The 20,818-nt window shown below is 62.7% G+C and overlaps 2 protein-coding genes across 3 annotated transcripts; one reads left to right on the forward strand and one right to left on the reverse strand.

Moving 5' to 3' along the window:
* Window positions 1-694: 694 nt before the first annotated feature.
* On the reverse strand, window positions 695-13,457 carry NCAN (neurocan). Its single transcript, XM_085211752.1, has 15 exons — window positions 13,181-13,457; window positions 8,580-8,659; window positions 7,332-7,733; window positions 6,513-6,687; window positions 6,312-6,439; window positions 5,930-6,223; window positions 5,084-5,857; window positions 3,947-5,014; window positions 3,410-3,526; window positions 3,193-3,306; window positions 2,887-3,045; window positions 2,699-2,781; window positions 2,475-2,619; window positions 1,608-1,790; window positions 695-1,517 (listed from the first exon to the last, which is right to left on the reverse strand). Exons 2-15 carry the CDS (start codon window positions 8,650-8,652, stop codon window positions 1,369-1,371), a joined length of 3,864 nt encoding a protein of 1,287 aa, XP_085067878.1. The 5' UTR covers window positions 8,653-8,659; window positions 13,181-13,457; the 3' UTR covers window positions 695-1,368.
* A 5,706-nt stretch (window positions 13,458-19,163) lies between these two features.
* On the forward strand, window positions 19,164-20,608 carry NR2C2AP (nuclear receptor 2C2 associated protein). Of its 2 annotated transcripts, none has more exons than XM_085211599.1 (6): window positions 19,164-19,248; window positions 19,385-19,442; window positions 19,535-19,625; window positions 19,728-19,833; window positions 19,968-20,056; window positions 20,164-20,608. In XM_085211599.1, the coding sequence occupies exons 2-6, from the start codon at window positions 19,402-19,404 to the stop codon at window positions 20,338-20,340; spliced, it is 504 nt and encodes a 167-aa protein (XP_085067725.1). In that variant the 5' UTR covers window positions 19,164-19,248; window positions 19,385-19,401; the 3' UTR covers window positions 20,341-20,608. The 2 variants fall into 2 exon arrangements, with proteins under 2 accessions (XP_085067725.1, XP_085067726.1); XM_085211600.1 differs by having other exon boundaries at window positions 19,166-19,248; window positions 19,968-20,035; window positions 20,224-20,481.
* The last annotated feature ends 210 nt before the right edge of the window (window positions 20,609-20,818 follow it).

Below are 20,818 nucleotides of genomic sequence, written 5' to 3' on the forward strand. Positions count from 1 at the left end.
GTGCCTGTTGGTGAGGGCAACAAAAGGGACCCTGAGGTGCACAGAACCATGGGACAGCACTCACCCCACCTCCCACCCAACTGAACATCGCTCGTGGTTTTTTTCTGTACCCAAAGTCCTGGTCCAGCAGAACTGGGCATGTTCTAGGATTTCCCCAGCAGCATCCCTACTGCATCCCTACTGCATCCCTACTGCATCCCTACTGCATCCCATCCCCACTGACAGATCAGGACCAGCCCCAAGTGTGGGGAGCAGCACCACAACAGCACAGTGCCAGCAGTGACCCCTGAGCCACTGTGGGCACAGCAGGACATGGGCTGGGGACCCCATGTCCCCCCACACGGGGGGGGGGCACAGCAGCTGCTTCTGTGCTGGACGCAGCTGAGCACAGTGCATCCATCACTTTCACGGCCCTTCCAGCACTGACGACAATAAATAGCTGCCAGGAGGTGACACGTGTGGCCACTGGGAACACAGGAAGGGAACTGGGGGCCACCAGAGCCCCAGGTGATGCTGTCACACGGTGACGGATGGCAGTGGGGCAGTGACACAGCCCTGGTGTGAAGGAGGGTCGTGTTGGATAACACCAATTTAGCAATGAAAGGATGCAGATGGAGAGCACCGGGCAGGGAGTGCATCCCACCTCCACGAGGTCCCCACACCTGCAGTCCCCAGCGAAGCACAGGCTCGGGGCTGCTCAACTGTTAAAAAAATTTATTAAAATGTCCAGCAGTACAGAAACGCAGAGTCAGAAATGCCACGGAGGAGGGGAGGGGGTACGGGACACTGCAGTCACATCGCAAACAGCAGAGATCAGAAAGCGCCATACACACACACGCCAACTCCAATGGGGAACCGACAATGAACGGAAAAAGGGAAATCCAACCCCAAAATCCAGCCCAGAGGGTCCCACAGGGACAGGGACCCCGTGCTGGCTGTGGGGACACTGGCGGGGCAGGAAGACGGGGGGGGCTGTTAAAAAACCGGAGCCCCCCACGGGGCAGTGGGGTGATGGGTGGGGGCTGCTGCGTGTCCCCCCACAGCCTGGAGGGGAGCAGAGCCCAGGGGGCCATCGGCCGCCATGGGGCAGCCCCTCCAGGACCCAGCGGGGATTTCGGGATCCCCATGCAGGGTCAGGGGCTCGACCCCGGGGTGGGGCATGCAGGGGGGGGCTGGGGACGCACACGCAGCCGCCCCCGCTGGGTCCTATTCCCTACGGGGCCGGGCATCCTAGGAGCTAAAGCAAAGAGGGTTATAAAAGAGGGGACGGGGGGGGCTGGAGGGGGTCAGGGGACGTCACCACGTCCCGTCCCACGGACGGCTGTTCCTGGGGTGCCTGGGGACCGCACACTCGCTGCCCCCCCGGCCCTAGAAGTAGTGGCCCTCCTCCATCCAGTCCAGCCGGAGGTGCTTGCGGTGTTTTCGCCGCTCCTTGCGGGGTTTGTGGTGGTGGTGCTGGTGGTGAGGGTGGCTGTGGCGGTGCCGGTGATGCCGCCGCGCCCGGTGCGACCGCCTGGCTAACGGGGGGCAAAGAGCGGCGACGTGGGGGGGTCAGGGAGCCCCCATCCCTACGGCCCGACCCCTCCTTCCCCCCAGACCCCACTAACGTTTTGTGCAGAGCAGTTTGGGCCGGTCCCACTTGCCGTTGCTGTGGCACCTGATGGTGGGGACGTGGCGCTGGGTGAAGCCCTCCTCGCACTGGTAGCGCACGCTCGAGTGGATGCTGTACTTCTCCTTCTTCTTCCCCACAAGGAATGCGTTCTCCACCTCGGGGGGGGGGCCACAAAGCACTGGGGGGGACAGAGACCCATCAGTCCCCACCTGGACTCCTGGTTCCAGCAGGGGACTTGGAGACGAGGCGTCACGGGGACACAGAGGCATGGGGACGCGGGGACAAGGGGACACCCCACACCCGCCACGGCCTTAGTACAATCCCATCCCATCCCATTGGTGCTGCAGTGAGGTGTTCCTGAGGATTTACAGAGGTAATTAATGGCCCTATTGGGGAGTGAGCATCGTTCCGTGCGGCCGCGGGAGCGGGAGGAGTGCTCCAAGCGAACAGCTGGAGGTTAATATAACTTTCAAGATAAGGAATGAGAGCTTAATAGTTTTAATGGTGGCAAATTAAGCAAATTAAAGTGGAGAGAGAAGAATTAACTACAGGGGAAGAAAAAATAATGGAGATTAAGGGGAGCTGCTCGAGTTTTCTTTGGGAGAGGTTTCCTGAGGATGAGGAGGTGCCAGGAGGCTGCAGGATGGGGATGCAGGATAGGGAGGCTGCAATGGGGAGGCTGGGGACCCATGGGATGGGGATGCTGTGGGATAGGGCTGCTGGGATGGGGAGGAGGGGGCCATGGGATGAGGATGCTGCGGGATGACGGATGGGGCTGCTGCAGGGTGTGAGATGAGGATGCTGGGGGATGTGGGACGGGGATGCCGGTGGCTGCAGGATGGGGTTGGCAGACGAGCAATACCTGTGCCCTTCTTGCAGATGTAGGGCAGGTTGTAGTTGCAGGGCACGTCGTTCCACTTGCCGATCTCATGGGAAACCAACACCACACAGTCCTCACCGCCCGCAAAGAAGTTGTCGGGTTGGTTCTCCCTCCAGTTCTCGTATTGCTGGCGGGAAACGGGGGAGGCTGAGAGCACCCGCACCCCACATCCCCCACCCCACGAGGAGCCACCCCATGAGTCTCACCAGGCCGGTGTTGTCCGTCCATTGGAAGTCCTGCTCCACAATCCTGTCATTGAGCCCGATCCAGGTGTTCTCGTGCCCGAAGCCTGGCGACAAAAGCATCAGAGGCAGCCCCAGGCACCGGCATCCACGGGGTTGGGGAGCACCCGGGGGTGCTGCTGCTCCCTTCCCCCCCCCCATTGTGCCCATACTGTTGATGAAGCCGTGCTCCTCCTGTGAGTGGATGCTGGTGAGGTGCCCGGCGCGCCGGCGGCAGTCGCGCTCTGCGTCCTCCCAGGAGCGCCGCCGGGAGAAGTAGCGGTAGCAGTGGCCCTGGAACTTGTGCCAGTTGTGGTCACAGCCCTCCGTGTCTGCGGGGATGTGGGGACACCAGGGGTGGGGAGAGGGACGGGCACCACCCGCGGTGTATGGGGGCTCCTGAGTTCAGCTCCCCACCCCCTATGGGGCAGGGCTGCGGGGACTGGGGGCTGCTCTCTCCCCCATGCCACCCTCCCCACCTTTTTCACAGCGGCTGCCACCATAGCTGGGCAGGCAGAGGCAGACGAAGGCGTTGACCTCATCGATGCAGGTGCCGCCGTTCTGGCAGGGGCTCGACAGGCAGTCATCGATGTCTGCGGGGATGGCGAGGGGCTGCAGGCACGCTGAGACCCCCGGCACCCCCTGCCCTCCCCATCCCCATCCCCAGCATCCATCCTGGCGCGGCCGTCCGCTCACCGATCTCACAGTTCTCCCCGGTGAAGCCCGGGGTGCAGCTGCAGCCGCAGACGGAGCCGTTGGCGTGGCACGTCCCGCCGTGCAGACAGGGGTTGGTCTGGCATGGGTCAGCTGGAGCTGTAGGGTGGGGGTGGTGTCAGAGGGGCACTTCACCCAGCCCACCCCACTGGCAGCCCCATGCGGCAGGATGCCCACCCAGCCCCGGCTCCTTGGTGGCACAGTGGAGACAATGTGGCCCCGTGGTGGACCCAGGGCAGTCATTACGGCAGTGCTTCCACCTCTCAGTGCCTCTAAACTTTAAACCTGTTCTTTTATCAGACACTAAAGGCTGCGTGTGCTGAACACCCTCAGCCAGGAGTCACCTCGCTCGCTATTATTATTAGCGACCAGAAATATTAAATATGCTTTTCTGGCTCACGTTCGTAGCTCAGCTCACTTTGAAAAACCCATCACAGCCAGTGAAAGTCCCCACTAAACACCACGGTTTGGACACCTCTGTCTTAAACCCAACCCCAGCTCCCTGTGCCCCGTGCTCACCATGCTGGCTGCTGTTGCTGCTGTCTGCCCACACCAGCAGCTCCTGCTCCTCCAGCACGGGCTCCTCGCCGCTCCCACTGTCGGCATCCAGCAGCAAAGCTCCCCCTGCCCCCCCTGGTGTGGTGGGCTCAAAGAGCGGTCCTGCACTCGGGGCTTCAGGCCCATCTGGCACCCATGGGTGGGGGGCGGTGGGTGACGGCCAGTGGATGTCAGGGGGCGCTGGGGGGTGGGTGGCTGTGCTGGCAGGGGGTTCGTTCTTTGCCTCCTCTGAGGTGTCCTCTTCGCCAGGGCTGGGGGGCTGTTGGGGATCTGGGGGGTGTGGGGGATACTCCTCTCCTTCCAGCCCTGGCTCAGAGGGGTTTGGGTGCTGTGGGGCAGCCGTAGGGCCGTCCCCCACCCGCCCGCTGCCCTCCGATGGCCACTCGGAGCCCAGCCGTGGGGTCAACTCGCTGTCTGTGGGGGAAGCTAAGGGGACATCTGGAGCCACCGGGGTGACGGCTGCTTCATCCTGCAGCCCCGTCCCCACATCCAGGTGCTCACGGGTGGGTTCAGCCCCCATTTCGAGTGCCCCTTGGGGATCTGTGGGGCTCAGCCTGCTCTGTGGATGGGGAGAAGACACTGCAGTGGGGCTGGGGCTGCCAGGGAGCCCCATGGGTAGGAGGACGAAGGTCACCGCCTTCCTCTGCCGCTCCAGTGAACCATCACCCAGGGTCCCACCGCTGTCACTGATGGGCTGTGCAGCTGTTCCGGGGCCCTCAGCCACCAGTGGGGCTGGGGGCAGTGGGGGCCACGGCGGGATGGGGCTGTCGTCCTCCTTGGGGGCAGCGTCCCCGGAGAAGTCCTCGGTGACATCTGCAGGCGGCTGAGCAGAGTCACCGCGGGGCTGAGCCTCCCCAGTGCTGACGTCCTGGTGGTGGGAAGTGTCACTGGGAGCCACAGGAGTGGGTGGGGATGATGGCAGGGACGTCCGTGTAGGGTCCCCGCGACCATGTGGGGCTGTAGAGGGGCTCCACTGCGGTAAACCCCTCTGGGAGGGAGGCACAGGGATGGTGGATGGTGCCAGCAGCTCTGCAAAAGATAGAGCACTGTGGGGTCCCCTGGGTGGGGTGCCACCCCCCTACCCCGGGCATCACTTACTGTGGCCAATCTCCTCCTCCACCTCGTTGGAGAGTGGGTAGGGACTTCCTCTATGGGGGCTCTCAGCACTGGGATGGGTCATGCTCCATGTCTCCACCGCATTGGCTGCAGCCCCCTTCACCTCCAGGGCCAGGATGGGGGCCTGGGTGACTCTCCCCGCTGGGTCCCCAGCCACTGTGTGGTCATCAGCCACTGTGGGGTCCTGGGCCACCGAAGGGTCCCAGCTCTGCTGCTGCAGCTGGAAGTAGCGCCCATTCAGCCCAGCGTAGCTGCTCTGTTTTGGGGTGCTGGGGGTTTCTGCTGCCACAATGGGGACCGTCCCCAAAGCTGGTGGTGAGCTGGTGATCTCCTGGGCTGGACTTTGGGTCTGTGGATGCAGGGTGAACAGGGGATCCAGGGGGTCAGGGAATTCTCGTGGTGCCGCTGCCGGGCTGCTGCCAAACAGCTCCTGTCTGGAGCCCTGCGGCGCCTGGTCCACCGCATTGAGGGCTTCATCCTCGAGTGGCCACACTGATGAGGATGGAGAGGACGAAGAGGCCGTAGTGCTGCCTCCGGGGATGTCACCACGCCACGCTGCTGTCACACTGCTTGCCAACTGCAACTGCTCGTCCTCAGCACCACCCGGCCCTGCAGCCCCCAGCTGCCGCAGGACGCCGGCACGTGGGCTGTCCCCTGAGGTGGCCATGTCCTCACGCTCCACCAGCACGTTGTCACTGCCCAGCGGCTCCTGTTCCCTCTGCTCTGCAGTAGAATCGGGAGCATCCGCCGTGTCCCCTGCAGGGATGGGGGTTGGGGGTGAGCTGCTGTCCGGCACACAGCGGTGGCCCCGAGGCCGATCCTTGTTACCTTTATAGCAGTATGCATCGAATTTGGAGGTGGGTGGGGGGAAACCGGTGCGGTTGGGGAAGCGGTAGAGAGTCCTGACGCCCGGTGCCTCACCGCCACACTTCCTGCGTGGAGCCAAGATGGGGTACCTCACGCTGCCATCCGCCAGCCAGCCCGGGTCACACTGGTCCAGGCCCTCACGCCAGGCCAGGTACAGCTGCCCCGTGGTGGCCAACGCAGCCCCACGGCCCCGGCAGTGCCTCTGTGCCCCCAACAAGGTGAAGCGCCCTGGGGCCGTGGCATAGAACACCTTCCCTGCAAGAGAACGTGGCGCATCGGATGGCCGTCCCCATCCCCAGGGTGGCACCAGGGGATGTCCCACGCATCACCCAGTTCTGCTTGCCTTGCAGCTCCTGTGCGTAGCAGTAGACATCATACAGCTCACCAGGCTCCCTCTGGCCGTAGCTGCGCACCCCGGGGAGGCTGTTGCGGTCCCCATAGCAGCCGGGTCGGGACAGTGTGATGGGGTACCTGCGGGACAGGCTGTGCTGGGTGCCCGGCTCTGTGCCAGCAGTGGTGAGGGATGCCCGTGCCACGCACTTACCGCACGCTCTGGTCAGCCAGCCAGCCTGCATCACAGTTGTCATAGCCGTCCTCAAAGGCAGCCTGCAGGTGCTGGGGAGAGGCGATGATGGCCGAGTTGTCCATGCAGGCACGCCGGGCAGCAGCGAAGGTCAGCGCATAGCGAGCGCCCGCGGGGCGGTAGTGGAAGACAACACCTGGAAGGGAGCAGTGCTGCTCACACACGGTGTGCTGGGTATGTGGGCACACGGCTTGCAGGAGAGGGCTGTGAATCTTTCACATGCAAGATTTGCATGGGGTGCAGGGCTCACAGGGAGTGCACAGCATAGAATCACCGAATCACCAAGGTTGGTAAAGACCTCCAAGGTCATCCAGTCCAACCATCAATATTTCCCCACTAAACCGTATCCCTCACTACGACATCTAATCATGCACAGCTTGCATATGGTGCGCAACTCACATGCACAGCTTGCAGGGTGTGCATGGCTTGCATAGGTGCACAGCTCAGGGGGAGCTGACAGCACGCACAGCTTGCAGAGGACACACAGAGTGCACTGCTCACATAGGGTACACAGCTTGTAGGGTGTGCATGGCTTGCATGAGGTGAATGGCTCACAGCATGCACAGCTTGCAGAGGATGCACCCTACAGCTCACGCAGGACACACAGCTCATCAGATATGTGCTGTTCACGTGCATCCCATGAATCCCCTATAAGCCATGCGTGCTGTGTGTTGCTTGTAGGGCGTCCACAGGGTGCATGGCTCACGGGGGACAGCACAACTCACGCAGGGTGCAGGACTCACACAGCCCCCCCAGCGGCCCTGCAGCCCTCCAGCTCACCCATCACCTCGAGGGGCAGCAGGTCCTGCTCATCGTCGATGCCAGCCACCACCTCGCAGCGGTACAGCCCCGCATCGCTGGCGCGGGCAGCACGCAGCAGCAATGTCCCGTTGTAACGGTCACGGGCGTAGCCAGGGAGGGACACGCGGCCCTCGTAGGCTTTCACCACCTTCACCACGTTGTCCTTGGCCACCAAGATGGGGACGTCCTCCCGCTGCCCGCTGGCCGAGCGCACCTTGCTCCATTTGACACGGGGGGGGTCCGGGGGGTCGTTGGGGCCCAGAGAGGCGGAGGGATGCAGCAGGAAGAGGCAAGGCAGTGCCACGGGCTCCCCCAGCCCTACTTGCACCGCCTGGTGCTGCACCCGGCTGATGTGGATCACCTTCCCATCGTCCTGGGAGCCTGTGGGGAACCACGGGGGTGGGCTGCAAAATGGGGCACTGAGAGGGGCTGCTCCTTCCCTGCGCTGCCATTCAGTGGCACCACGGGAAGCCACCCCCAAACCGGGAGAATGCGTGGCAGCGATTCCTAGGTTCATAGAATCAGTGAGGTTGGAAAAGACCTCCATCCTCCTCCTGCACTAATCCTGCTCGGCCTGGCCACGCTCCCATAAATCCCATCACTCTCAGTCCCCCCCGGGGTCGCGGAGGATGCTCCCCGCAGTGCTGAGCCAGTTGGGGATGGTCACTAATCCCAGTGCTGCCCTCCACTGCCTTCCCACCCACAAAACCTCACCCCGAGCCCATTCCTGCCTCGGGGGTGCAGAAGGGTCACAAAAACCCCATGGCAGCTGCCGTGTGGGATGGGGACATGGGTGGCCTGGTGCTGGTGGGAAGGTGGGCATGCAAAGCAGACCCAGAGATGCACAAAGCCAACCACGGGGGTTGGCTCAGAGGGGGGTGCCAAGCAACAGGATTAAGGGTTTAAGGGATCCCAGTGCGGGGGGAGCATGGCCACCCGGGGGGACTTTTCCCTCACTAATCCCCTGCCGACCCTTCATCCCACTGCGGGGCTGAGGCACAGCGTGGGCACCGTGCAGCCCCAACCCCCACCGAGCTGCTGCTTCTCCCTGTAAGTATTCCTTATCGCTGGTGGTTCCCTGCTTGCTGCTGCTAATTGTTGCGGGCTCATCATCCCCAGCCAGAGTGCTGGTGACTCGAGACGACTTCCAGCTCCTCTCCCAGCCCTACTCCTCCTCTCCCTGCAGCCAAGGGGGGGGAGCAGCACCCATCCCCGCATTCCACTTACCCAGCACAGCGGTGGGGAGCAGGGTGAGCCCAAGCAGGAGCCAGCAGCCGGCATCCCCCATCACATGGACCATCCTTAACCTGCAACGAGAGCAGGGTCGGCTGCTCGCTGCCTCTTGGCTCTGTGCTCCACGAATCACCGTGGGGATGCAGTGACATCGTCCCCCCAGGAGCCACAGGAGCAGCGCTGGCTCTGCTCAGCAGTGGCACACGAGCACAGCGAGTTCGGTTTTGCTCCTGGTGCCACACATGGTGACATCCCCACGCCTCCACTACAGGGGCATGGGTTCACTCGGGGGTCCCACGCCCCCCCCCCAGCACCAGGTGCAGCCCTCGCTCTGCTCCAGCATTAACATGCAGCGGGTGCCTCTGGCTGCTGGAGCCGGGCTGGAGCACAAAGCTCCCATCCATCTGTTTTACCGCAGCACCGATTAGTGCTTTCTAAATCATCTGCTCTCATGCCTGGGAGGGATGCTGGCTCCCCAGTTCTGAGCACTGGCACAGCCCTGTTTCCTGCCCAGGTTGGGAAGCTCCTGTTTTAGGGGATGTGGATGGAACCCCCCGATCCTCCCAAGCTGCAGTTTTGGCTCAGCGCCCAGCTTCCCTGTGCCCTGATGTTCCATTTTCCAACTCCTGATTTCTCACTCTGTCCCTTCTGCTTTTACGGGACAAAAATAGAAAGAAAGAGCCAAACGATAAGAAGAAAAGGAGACCCCCTGTGTTCAGTGCTAGAAAACGGCCCTTCAGGGGGGTACAGAACTGGGTTTTATTTCATCTGTTCTACAGAAGAAACCATCTGCAACCCTATGGCTGCCCCTTCCCTTTTGCACAGCTCTGTGGTACTTTCTGCTTCCAAAAACTGCTGCTAATCAAAGCGAAGGGGTGACCTGACCCGCAGTGCAGCTCCACGCTGAGCCCCAGCCCGAGCTCACCCCGGGAGAGAAAAGGGAGCAGCAAGGAACAGCCGCCCCACAGAATGCCCAAGAGCCTGGCTGGCTACAGCGGCTGCTGTGGGTGGGATGCTGTAGAAGTGAAGGCAATCAGGGGCTGCTAAGCTCTGCTGCTTGGGATAGAGATTCCATCCCTGATGCCCAGATGGAAATCAGCACTCAATTTTTCCCCGTTTCCCTGCTCCAGGAAAAGAAGATAACCTAGTGCTTTGGCACGGCGTGGCGTGGCCAGGCTGGGGAGTTCCAGCTCCTCCCCACTGAAATGCTGATGTTGCTATTCTAAGGCATCAGGAGCTCTCCCAGCACAAACCCTTGGTCCAGGGATGCGGGGAGGGGCGGCTCCAGGACCTCCAGGTGGGGATGGAGTGGTGGATGCAAGATCCAGATGCTGCTGCAGGATGGTTGCACCCAGGACATGCAGCAGTCGCACACAACCCAAGACTTCACATCGCTCACAATCTCTTTTTGGTTCTTTTGGTCTTTTTGCCTTCATTTTCCCCTTCTGCACACCTCAGCACCCATCCCCTGCAGTTTTTCCAGGCCATACCAGGCAGTGGGGCAGACATAGAGGTGAAGGAACGCAGTGGGACCCCGAGGATCCTCATCCACGTGCCCACATATAAACACTTCCTTAAGCTCTCCGCTGTTTACCCAGTGCTGCTGCTCTGCAGACGGACGCTCACTGAGCAAACGCAGCCCGCACCTCTGGGTAAACATTCAATATTTTATTTAAATGTTAAACATGGAAGTTGCTCTTTGGGTGTGCAACTGCCTGCCGTAGCCGGATGGATGGACAGACGGATGGACCGCGGTGCCACAGCCGCCCCTGGGCTGGCAACAGGACCTTGTGCATGGAGAGGATATGGGGCTGCATGACAGTCACCTTCCCTGACATCAGCATTTCTGCAGGTTTTGCTTTCACAGCAGGAACAGCGCAGTGCTGGGAGGGGACATCAGCACCCGCTGCCTCCCCAGGGAACTCAGGCTGTGAACCAGGGGGGTCCTGGTGTCCCCCAGCCTGGGAACAGGGCACAAAGCCCCGACCTGCTGCTGTGACCCTCATCTGAGCACATGGGAACCACATCCCCGGTGGCACTGGGACTGCTTCAAGCAGGAGGGCAAAAGGAGGACCCTGCCACATCCCCAGAGCCCACGCTGAGCCCACGCCAACCTCAAAAGTTGATCCCAAGATCAGGGAAGCAGCACCGCAGCCCCATCCCTGCCAGTGCTGAAACCACACACAGCCACCACCACACACGCCATCCGGACCACTGGGGACAAAGCAGAGCCCAGCACAGCCCCCTCCGCCCCCCCAGTGATTCTCCTTATCACAGCACCCCCAACTCAGCGCCCCGTTAATTACAAAGCCATCCTCCTCTCACCTCCTGGACCCACCACCCCATAACCCAGCCCTGATGACCCCATCCCGGGTTCAGCCGGGTGTCACCATGCTGTCCTCGGCGGTGGCACCGACGCACAGATGTTGGCACCCAGAGCCGGCGCCGGCCGTGCCACCGCATCCCGAGCGCTGCGGGTGGGTGGCTGGCTGATGCCGCGGGTTGGTGGCACGGTGACACTGGCGGTGCCACGTGGCCGGGCCGTGCTGGGGACAATAGCAGCGTCCCTAAACCCCGGACGGCCCCTGCTGCAAACCGGGCAAAAGCAGACGAGAGACATCTAAAATAACGCCGGTGCAAAGCCGCTCCCCCCGCAGCCCTCCTCCCCGGCCCAGGCGAACATTGTCACATCTGTCACTAGCTGTCACCTCATGAATAATTCATCTCACTCATGAATATGCAAAGCAGGGGCTGATGATTAGCTCCAGCTGAAACCTAGCTGAATTCCTCCCTAGCGATTGGGTGTCGGGACGACCCTGCCACTTTTGGGGCATTCTGTGGTCCGGAGGCGCCCCGAGCCGTGGGGGGGGAGGAGGGAAAGGATTGCGGGGTGAGCTGAGAGGACCCTGGGGACAGCCGGGGGGACACGGGCTGGGGATGGGCGGGAGGGAAGGGGACACCATCACCCCCGTGGGGCCGCAGGAGGATGGGCTGCCCCCACCCTCTGCTTCGCCCCGGCGGTAGGGATGCCCCATTTCCGCACTCCCCCTCCAGGCGGATGCTGGCACCGTGACCTCCGCTGTCCCCTCGGCTCACTCCGGTCCCCAGCTCCGCCGGGGGCACCGCGCAGCGCTTCGACACCACGCGATGTCCCCGCAGCGCGGTGCCCCCCCCGCACCCCACATCCCTTCGGCGGGGAGGGGGAACCCACGCGGACCCCCCTGCGCTGCGCGGCCGCGGAAGGACCCGGCGGCTCCGCGTCCCCTCCTCTCTGCCCACAACAAAGGAATTCTGCACTCCGCGCTGCCGTCACAGCAACGTGACGCTCCGCTCCCCCCCCATCCTGCGAGCATAAATTAGCACCTTGGAAAACTGTGATCGTGTCCAATATGGGCCCTTTGCTGGGTGCGATTTTTATTAGGCAGACAGTCTGCAGCCTTTATTTTAGAATTTGCTCTTATTTTTATTTGTTTTTTTGGTTTTGTTTTGTTTTTTTTTTTCCGCCTCGATTTCTGGCTCTCCCTGGGAGGCTGAGCCCCAAACCCCACATAGCATCACTGCAAGCTCCACCAGCAGCACCAGTGTCCACCCCAAATGCAGAGGTTGGTGGGTGCAGGATGTGTGCAGTAGGGCTGGCACGGGGCCGGGCCTCAGCACCTCCCTGCCCACAGTACATGGGGTGTGCTGGAACCTTGGGGACTCCTCTGAGCATCCCAAACCCCTCAAGGTACCCAAACCTGCACCCGCTCCTCCCTGCATCGCTGCAGTCTGGCCTTGCCACGCAGTGTCCCCACGCTGGGGGAACTGGGACTCATCCTGCCCGTGCTGCTGAGCCCCTGCTGGGACCCAGCCCTGCCTGGGAGCTTGGGGGGGCACTGAGAGCACCGTGTCTGGGCTGTGAAACTTTCTGCCTCCTTCCCTGTTGGGGGAATACCGGTGGCTCCAACACGGAGCAGGCGGTGCATGCAGGGGAGGGGGCTGTGAATTCTGAGGAGGGGGTCGCGGTACCCCACAGCGGGGGGCACCCATTTGCCAGCGCCTGCCATCCTCCCCATTGTCCCTTCTCTCCTCTCCCTGTCACTGCATCCCTGCCACCATCCTCCAGCCCTGCCTGTCCTACCGGCCTCAGTGCTGGCATCCCACAGCCCGGGTGTCCCCAGCCTGAAAGCACCGCTAACCCCGTCCTGGTGTCCCCAGCGTCCCTCCGTCCTGCTGTCCCCACGGTCCCCCCCATTGTCACCCAAGCCTCACTCCGATCCCTTCAGCCGGTGTCCCTTCCACTCTCCCCATCCCACACCGCCCAGCCCCAACAGCCCCCTCGGTATCCCCAACCCTCAGTCATAGCGCAGCCCTCCTCCCAGCCCCCCTCACCCCATCGCACCCCGGTGTCCCCCAGCCCCAATCCCTCCCTCCGCAGCCCCGGTGCCCGCATCCCCCCGCCGTGACAGCCGCGTTGTTCCCAGCCCCGATCCGTCCCGCTCGTGTCACAGCGGTGCCACCGCCCCCATCCCCGGCCCCGCCGGCACCGGGCACCGCAGCGGGGGCGCGGCGCGGGCGGAGCCGGTACCGGTACCGGTTCCCGATGCCGCACGTACCTGGGGCCGTACTCACGGCGCGCAGAGGGTCATCGCCGCCGGTGGAGCCGCGCACCGAGCGCCCCGCCGGCACCGGGGGCTTAAAAGCGGGGAGCGGATAGGGGGCAGCGGGGCCGGGTCCCCCGGAGGGGGCCGAGCCGGGCCGGGCCGGGCCAATCGCGGCTGGCGGCAGGCGCGGCCCCCCCGCCGGTGCCGCCCGCCCGCACCTGCCCGCAGCGCCGGCGAACCCGCGCCCGCTCCGCGCCCGCCGCGCTGCCCGGTGCAGGGCGAGGGGCGGCCGCGCATGCGTCGCCTCCCCCTTCCCCCCCCTTCCCCCCCAGCGATCGGGGCCGCCCCCTCCCCTGAGAGCGGGGCCACCCCCCGCCGCCGGCACCGCGGACCCCGCCGTTGGGTGGAGCCGGTTTTCTCCGGGGGGGTCTCAATAGCGGGGCACCATCCATGCAGCCCCCTCCGTGCAGCGCGTCCCCGCATCCTGCCCCGCACCCGGGGGTTTTGGGGGGTCACCACGCAGGACGGATTCCTCCAACCCCTCTGCTCCCCAAAACCAGCGTTCAGTCTTGCAGCCCTCTCCATCCCTTTGGTGCGTGGGGACCGGCTGGCTCCAGGCATGCTTTTGGGGGGTTCTGCATGAAGAACACCTTCCCCACATCCCTAAACCCCTGCTGCACTCAGCACCCTGCAGCCCACTCCCCCCTCCACCCCCCCGTGCCCCACGCAGCCCCACGGCAGCTGGAAGGAGCTGAGGATGCAGAAAGGAAGAAGAGGATGTGCAAAGCCTGAGAAAAGCCCGAATAACCTCAACAAAGCGATGAGACACGAGGAAGCTACGATGCCAAAAGTGACCCCCAACTTGGGGGGAGATTGTCACTGAGCTGGGGGGGATGGGAAGGGGGTCTTTTGTTCCCCCTGAACCTGCCAGCCTGAATGCAGAATGCCACCCTGTCTCCTGCAGCTTGGCCGGAGATGGGCACCCTTTCTCTTCCTCATCTATAGGATGGGCGCGCGGAAACCCGAGAGCAAAGTTCTCATTTCCGACTGCATTGTGCAGGACTTCGTGGCCCAGGCGCTGCTTCCTGCCTTTTGTGAGCCCCTGTCACAGAGCCCTTCTGTTCCCCTCCTTTATGCCACTGCAGCTGGCGTTCCTGCCCCCAAAGGTGCCCGAGCATGGGGGAAGGCGCAGGGGTTAAGGGCCCCGTGGTGTTTGCCAAGTGAGAGAGGGGAGAAGGACCTGGCTTTGTTACTGTGCTGACACCACACTGTTCCCATTCCCACACATCCAGGTGTCGGATGTTGTCACCCTACAGGTCTCCAGTCCACAATATAGGGGGAAAAGGTGTACCCATGGGTGCTGGCTGGGCTGGGCTCTCACACCGTGTCCCAGCGTTGGGGACATGGAGGAGCACGGATGGTCACGTTTGAGGCAGCATCACTGCTCGAGCACAGCAGGATGGGGTCAGTCCCAAAAATGCTCACCTGCTCCTGTGAGCACCATTTGGGGTGAGGATGCTCCTGGTCCCACACCCACAACAGTACCCATATCTGCACTGCGTTCCCTGCCTGAGGATGTCATCAGCTCTTCCCCTCTCCCAGGAGGGAACTGATAACAGCCGCACAGCCTCGGGTGGGTGATTCCTCCCCAGAACAGCTCCTGTCCTGCAGGATGGCTGTGGGACGAGCCTGGTTAGCAGTGAGCCCCATGGGCAGCCCCAGCCGTGCCGATGCGCCGCCAGCCATTTGTCTTGCTGAGCGAAGGTGCCGGCAGTGAGTTATCGGAGCTCTCCTCTGGAGTGGAGATAAATGTCATAACAGACACCAGCCAGCACGGCTTATGGATGAGGATTTAATAGACACTGCTCCCCCCGTGCTGGCAGCTGCGCCGTGCCTGGGGAGCATGGCCTGTGGTGGGAAAACACTGGGGACGATCAGCTGTTCCTAAGGGCAAGAGGTGGGGTCTCTGTCCCCCTGGCCGAGCCCTGGTGTCCCCTTGTGCCTTGGCAGGATGGAATGGGAGATGCTGCTGCACATGGCACAGAGGGATGTCCTCAGTCCTCCATCCTTTGTGAAGAAAGGGACTTGGGGTCTGCTGTGGGGTCCAGCCGCACCTCCAGCCCGTCCTCGTTCTCCACCTTGTCCCCATGGCATCTCCCACCCATGAAAGGCACCAGCAGCTCTGTCCCAGGCTGCTCCCAGTGCCTGGAGCTCGCTGTGTCCCATGTCTGCAGGCACAGCAGGGTCAGGCTGGTGGCCCCCTGCATGGCAGCACGTGGTCACTCTGCTCTTCGGCTCTGCTCATCTTCATCCCCATCTGGTTTTGTCCAAGGGAACAGAGAGGGGATTGGTGCATCTTTTTGAGCTGGAACACGGGTTTCTGGTGAAATCCTGCAGCAGTGTTGCCGTGACGACCCTCCTGCAGCTTCCATCCAGAGATGTTTTCCTTTGTTGTGACAGGGACGCGGGGAGGGTGCCGGGGAGGCGGCCGTGGGCCTATGGGTGCAGCACGGGGATGAGGGCCAGGACCTGCGCCTGCCCCCGGGGACATCAGCACTGGGGCTGGAGCGTCGGCACAATGCATCCCCCCACTACAGAATGGCCATAGGGAGCAGGAGCCACACGTGGCATGAGTTTGGAAGCTCTCAGCCAGGTGTGCCTCCTGCCGAGGACCACAAAGCAGAGGGGACCCCGTTATGGAGCAGCGCAGCCGCATCGCTCGGGGTGCACGTGGGGGCCCATCCCGCACCCCACAGAACTGCTTGTTATTCTCCTCAGGTCTGCCGCCAGCTAATGGAGCTGGTTCCAGGAGAGCTGCCACGTTCATTGGGAGAGTGGCGCGTTAATGAGGCCCCTGCCACTGCAGCTGGGACCAGCACTCGGGGCACTGCAACGGGGACAGGCAGCGGATGGATGGATGGATGGACGGACGGCTCAGCGGGGCCGGATGCAGGGTGAGCAGCAGTGTCAGGTTTGGGAGAGATGTGGCTGTGGTGTCAGTGCTGGGTTTGGAGCAGGGCAGCACACCCCGATGGCAGCTCACCCCGATGACAAGACGTGGCAGGGCACCTCGATGCTCCAGAGGGGATGAGCCGAGCCCCATTGCCATGGATACGCTGTCCCCAGCCCCATTGCTGCTCCCTGCAGTGTCCCTGCTCCTGGTCTAAGCTAGTACTGCCCTGGACTTGACCCCAGCATGGTGACCAGGGCACAGTGGGGTCTCTGTCCATGCAGTGTTGGGCTGGAGGCTGCCAAGGGTACAGTGCTGGTGCTGGGGCTCTGCCCTGGCCAGGCACAACTCCCTCCAAACCCACCAGCAGGATGAATTGATTTTATTTTCTGTTTCCATAGCAACTGCCTCCTTCCCATCCCCCTCCGGCCTTCTGGCAGCCCAGCCCCACTCCTGAGCCCTCCCACAGCACCCACCTTCTCTGGGGACACAGGGACACGGCTGTCACCCATCCCTGTCCCCCTGAGGGACTCCCAGGAGTGGCACTGTCACCAGCTCTAAGGGATCCAAACCTGTACCTCTGCCCCAGTGCAGCATGGATGGGGGATTTGGGTGTGTGGCGATAGAGTACACACGTCTCCCTCCAGCACGGGCACATGGGACATTAACCCAGCATCAGCTCCCCTGACACCTGCAGCAATTAGCACAGGGCTGGATGTGGTGCTGTTTTATTAGCCTTGGTGGTAATTGCCCTCCTGGTCCTGACCATGCACTGAGCAGCACTTCCTGCATGCAGAGCCGGGCTCATTAACAGCACACATCCCCCCCTGCCACCTGCTCACAGTGACATGTACTCCCTGGCCCCAGAGGCACCGTAGTGGTCCAGCCAGCACCCCCACGGCACTGAGGGTCACTGAGCACTGCGGGTGCTCAGCACTCTCTGCTCCACCTATGGGTGCTCACCCTGCTGGGAGTTCTGCAGCCAGCCACAACAAGGTCACCGGGATGACATCCCTCATCCTGCCTCCTCCCAGTGCAATGCTCTCTCAGTGCCATGCACTGCTCCTTCCCAGTACGAAGATACCACCACCCTGCTATGGAACATCAATTCCCATCCCAGTGCCAGCAATGCACCAAACCCCTCCCAGACCCCCCATGTGGGCACCCAGAGCCCCTCCGCGTGGGGATGGGGGCAGAGCTGCATCCCATGGAGCTCCCTGAGAACAGGCAGAGCACTGTGCAGGGCAGCGGCCGCGGCGCTGAATGGGCTGTGCTGCATTCACCGGTAATCCCCAGTGTTTACACGGAAGTGGAAATCAATTGCTGCAAGTAATTAACTGCAAAGGGCACAACACCCGCTTCTTCTTTGGAAGCAGCTCCTGTGCCAGCCGAGGTTGCTCAGCAAAACTCGCACGCTGGCACCCAGCACACAAAAAGCCCTGGCAGCGTTTCCTGCGCTCCAGCACGACCTGCCTGCACTGCTCCTGGGGGGCTCCCAGCAGTGGGGCTGGGGCTCTGGCTCCGTGCTGCCCTGCGGCCTCTTCCATGGGGTTTTGGATGAAGGCAGCTCTGAGTGCAGGCTGGATGGCAGCCGGGAGCGTTCAGCGCTGCAGTCAGGAGTGAAGCAACCCATTCCTCGAGAGTGAAGGAGATGTAGAGGATGAAGAGCCTCGGGGATGTGGGGTGCTGAGCAGGAAAGAGTGGGCTGGGGCTGGGTCAGGGGGGGAAATGTCAGCCTGGTGTCCCCCAGGGCAGTAGGGCTTCAGCAATGCAGAGAAACCTCAATGTGCCCCACTCAGAGCTGGGATGCTGCTGGGAGAGGCAGGAGGGAGGAGGCGTGGGTCGCAGCAGCAGAAATAGCAGCCCGGTCCCCCGACGTGCGATTAACCGAGTGACATTTAAGGCTCCTGTGTTTTTGACCCAATTTCTCAGGCAAAACTCAAGGAGGGAGGAGGAGGAAGGTGCAGCAGCATGCGTCATGCGTGCACGTGTGCGCTGGCGTGTGCCACTGCATGCACGTGTGTGCTAGCATGTGTCCTCACCGCCACGTGTGCGCGTGCACACATGTGCCAGCATGCACACGTGTGTGCACAGAGCTGGGGGGGGACCGAGGCAGGAACACAAAGCCCCCAGGCCCTGCACAGAGCTGTGCTGCGAGGGGGAGGTGAGGACTTTGCAGCACTGGGTTTATTTTTGCTGTTGCCTGAGTGCAGGCAGCCTCAGCACGGTCACTGTGACTCATGCCGGCAGACAAACACCCTGGGATGTTTCAGAGGGCTGCAGATCACCGCGGTGGAGGTGGTGGCTTTTGTCACCTCCCTCAGCAAATTGAGGCTGGTGGGGGATGCGGAATGCAGCAGGGCTGGGGCTGGCAGCATCACCGAGCAGCCACAAAGACACCGAGCCATGGGCAAGCACAGCAGCACCATGTGCCTGGGAGGGAGTGTTCTTAACAGCTGCCATGTGTGTGCAGAGGGCTATTGCTCCCTGCGCAGCTGCTGGGGACACGGAGACTCGGGGTGTGCAGCTCAGCACCCAGCAGGGATGAGTGCTGCAGGAGGGTTGGGGTCACCCTCTGCTTCCTTCATTGGTGCAGGGGCTCTGGGGTCATGCGGGGATTTGGGAGCGTGCTGGGGTGTGCAGAGGTGTTTGAACACGGGATGCTCCATTGCAGGGATGCTGGAGCACGCGAGGATGCTGGAAGATGCGGGGATGCTCAGCTGTGCGGGGATGCTGGAGCATGCAGAGATACCCGTGTGCAGCGATGCTCCGGCGTGCAAGGATTCCTGCACACACCGCACTCTCTCACTGCAGTGCCTCGAGGCCGCTGTTTCCAGCAGCGCTCCTCCACTGCCACCTACAGAGCGGGACCAGGAGGGCACCGGGCCGGGGGCGGCCCTGAGTCAGCCCCGCTGGGGGGGTCCCCGTAATCCGGAGCTCAGAGCCCGTGCTGGGGCCGGGAGGGGGGTGCTGGGGCGGGAGCGAAGCCTTTGCAGGATCAGCGCGCGGCCGCCGTTCCCCGCGCCCCCCACCGTCATCCCGGGCGGTGCGGGACCGGCGGGGGGCGGAGCGGAGCGGGGCGGGACCGGTTCGGGCCCCGCGGAAGGGGCGGCGGCGTTTCCTGCACGGGGTGAGCGCGGGTCCGGGGGTTGTTCGGGTGTTCGTATTTCTCGTGTTCCCTAACGCTGCTCAGGTGCCTTCTGGGGCTCTCCGGTGCTGCTCGGGGGTCCCTGCCGTGCTCCCGCTATGCTCTTATTGCCGTCCAGGTCCGTCGCACGCAGCGATGCCCGCGGAGCCCTTGGTCTGCGCTGATACGGCCACGCGGTGAGTCGGGTCCCGGGCGGGGGGTGGGACGGGGACCGGGACCGGGACCGGGTGCCGCTGACCCCGGCACGGTGCCGCTGCCCCCCCGGCAGGGTGAGCTCGGTGCTGAACCGCGACGTGAAACAGTTCGGGAAGAAGCACATGTTTGACGCCAACGAGGAGACGTGCTGGAATTCGGACCAGGTGGGGGGCACGAAGACGGGGGAGGATGGAGGGTGTGGGGACGGGAGCGCACGGCCCTCTGTCCCCACCGTAACGCAGCCCCGGTATCACCTCTGCCTCCAGGGCTCGTGCCAGTGGGTCACCCTGGATTTCCCCCACACCGTCAGAGTCTCACAACTCCACATTCAGTTCCAGGGGGGGTTCTCCAGCCGGCTGTGCACGCTGGAAGGTGAGGGGCTGTGGGGGCTGTGGATGCTCTCCTTCCCTTTGTGCACACCTGAGGGTTTTTGGGGCTGTGCCTGCTGCAGCCCGCAGAGCCCCGTAGCATCTCTGCACAACTGCCTCTGCCCTTATCCTTCACAGGCTGCAGAACAGGTGAAGAACTGGTGAAAATATCCGACCTGTACCCCGAGGACATCAATGCCATGCAGATATCCTTTGCCACGTTGCAGGTTGGAAGAGCTGTCTCGTTGGTGACAGTTCTGCAGGTGCCTGGTGGCACTTTGCTACTGGCAGCTCAGCAGAGCTGCAGTCATTCTGGACATCCCCACCCATGCAGATCTCCCACGAGTCGAGGTGTTCCCCTGCCTGTTTTCTTTTTCCTTCATGGGCCCCACACAGATTCCAGGTGGAGGAGACAGCGCTGGATACGTTGAAGATCACCTTTGAGAACAGCACTGACTTCTTTGGACGCATTGTGGTGTATCACCTCCAGGTGCTGGGGGAGAGGCTGTAGGGCAGCAGCTGCTCACCCATCACCTGCTTTCCCCTCTGGGAGAGCTGCTCATGTGGGGGAATGGGACAGCAAACCCCACCAGCAGTGATGTGCCACCCCCAGCTGTATCCCAAAGTGCTGATGGAGCGGGGAACTGCACCCCATGGGATGGCAGAGCAGGAGGGACGCTCGTGCAGAGCACTACGTGCTGGAATTGTAAGCCACCTTTGCTGTCTTTTGGTGGGATGCAGCCTGTGCAGATGGCTGAATAAATGGTGGTGTCCCCACAGCTCCTTCCCAACTGCTCTTTTGGCAAATGACACTCCAGGACTGAGCCCCTCGGTGTGTGTCCTGGACTCAGTGCTGTCAGAATGGTGGTGTATGGCTTGGGTGTGGGTGAGGAGGAGAAGCTGCCCCCCCCCTGAGCTCTGGTGCTGGCTGTTTCTTGCCTTCGTTAGCCACCCCTGAACATGGAGCAGCTGTTTGCAGACTTGCAGGG

Source organism: Meleagris gallopavo, chromosome 30 (genome assembly GCF_905368555.1).
Source record: "Meleagris gallopavo chromosome 30, MGAL_WU_HG_1.1, whole genome shotgun sequence".
NCBI lineage: Eukaryota > Metazoa > Chordata > Aves > Galliformes > Phasianidae > Meleagris > Meleagris gallopavo.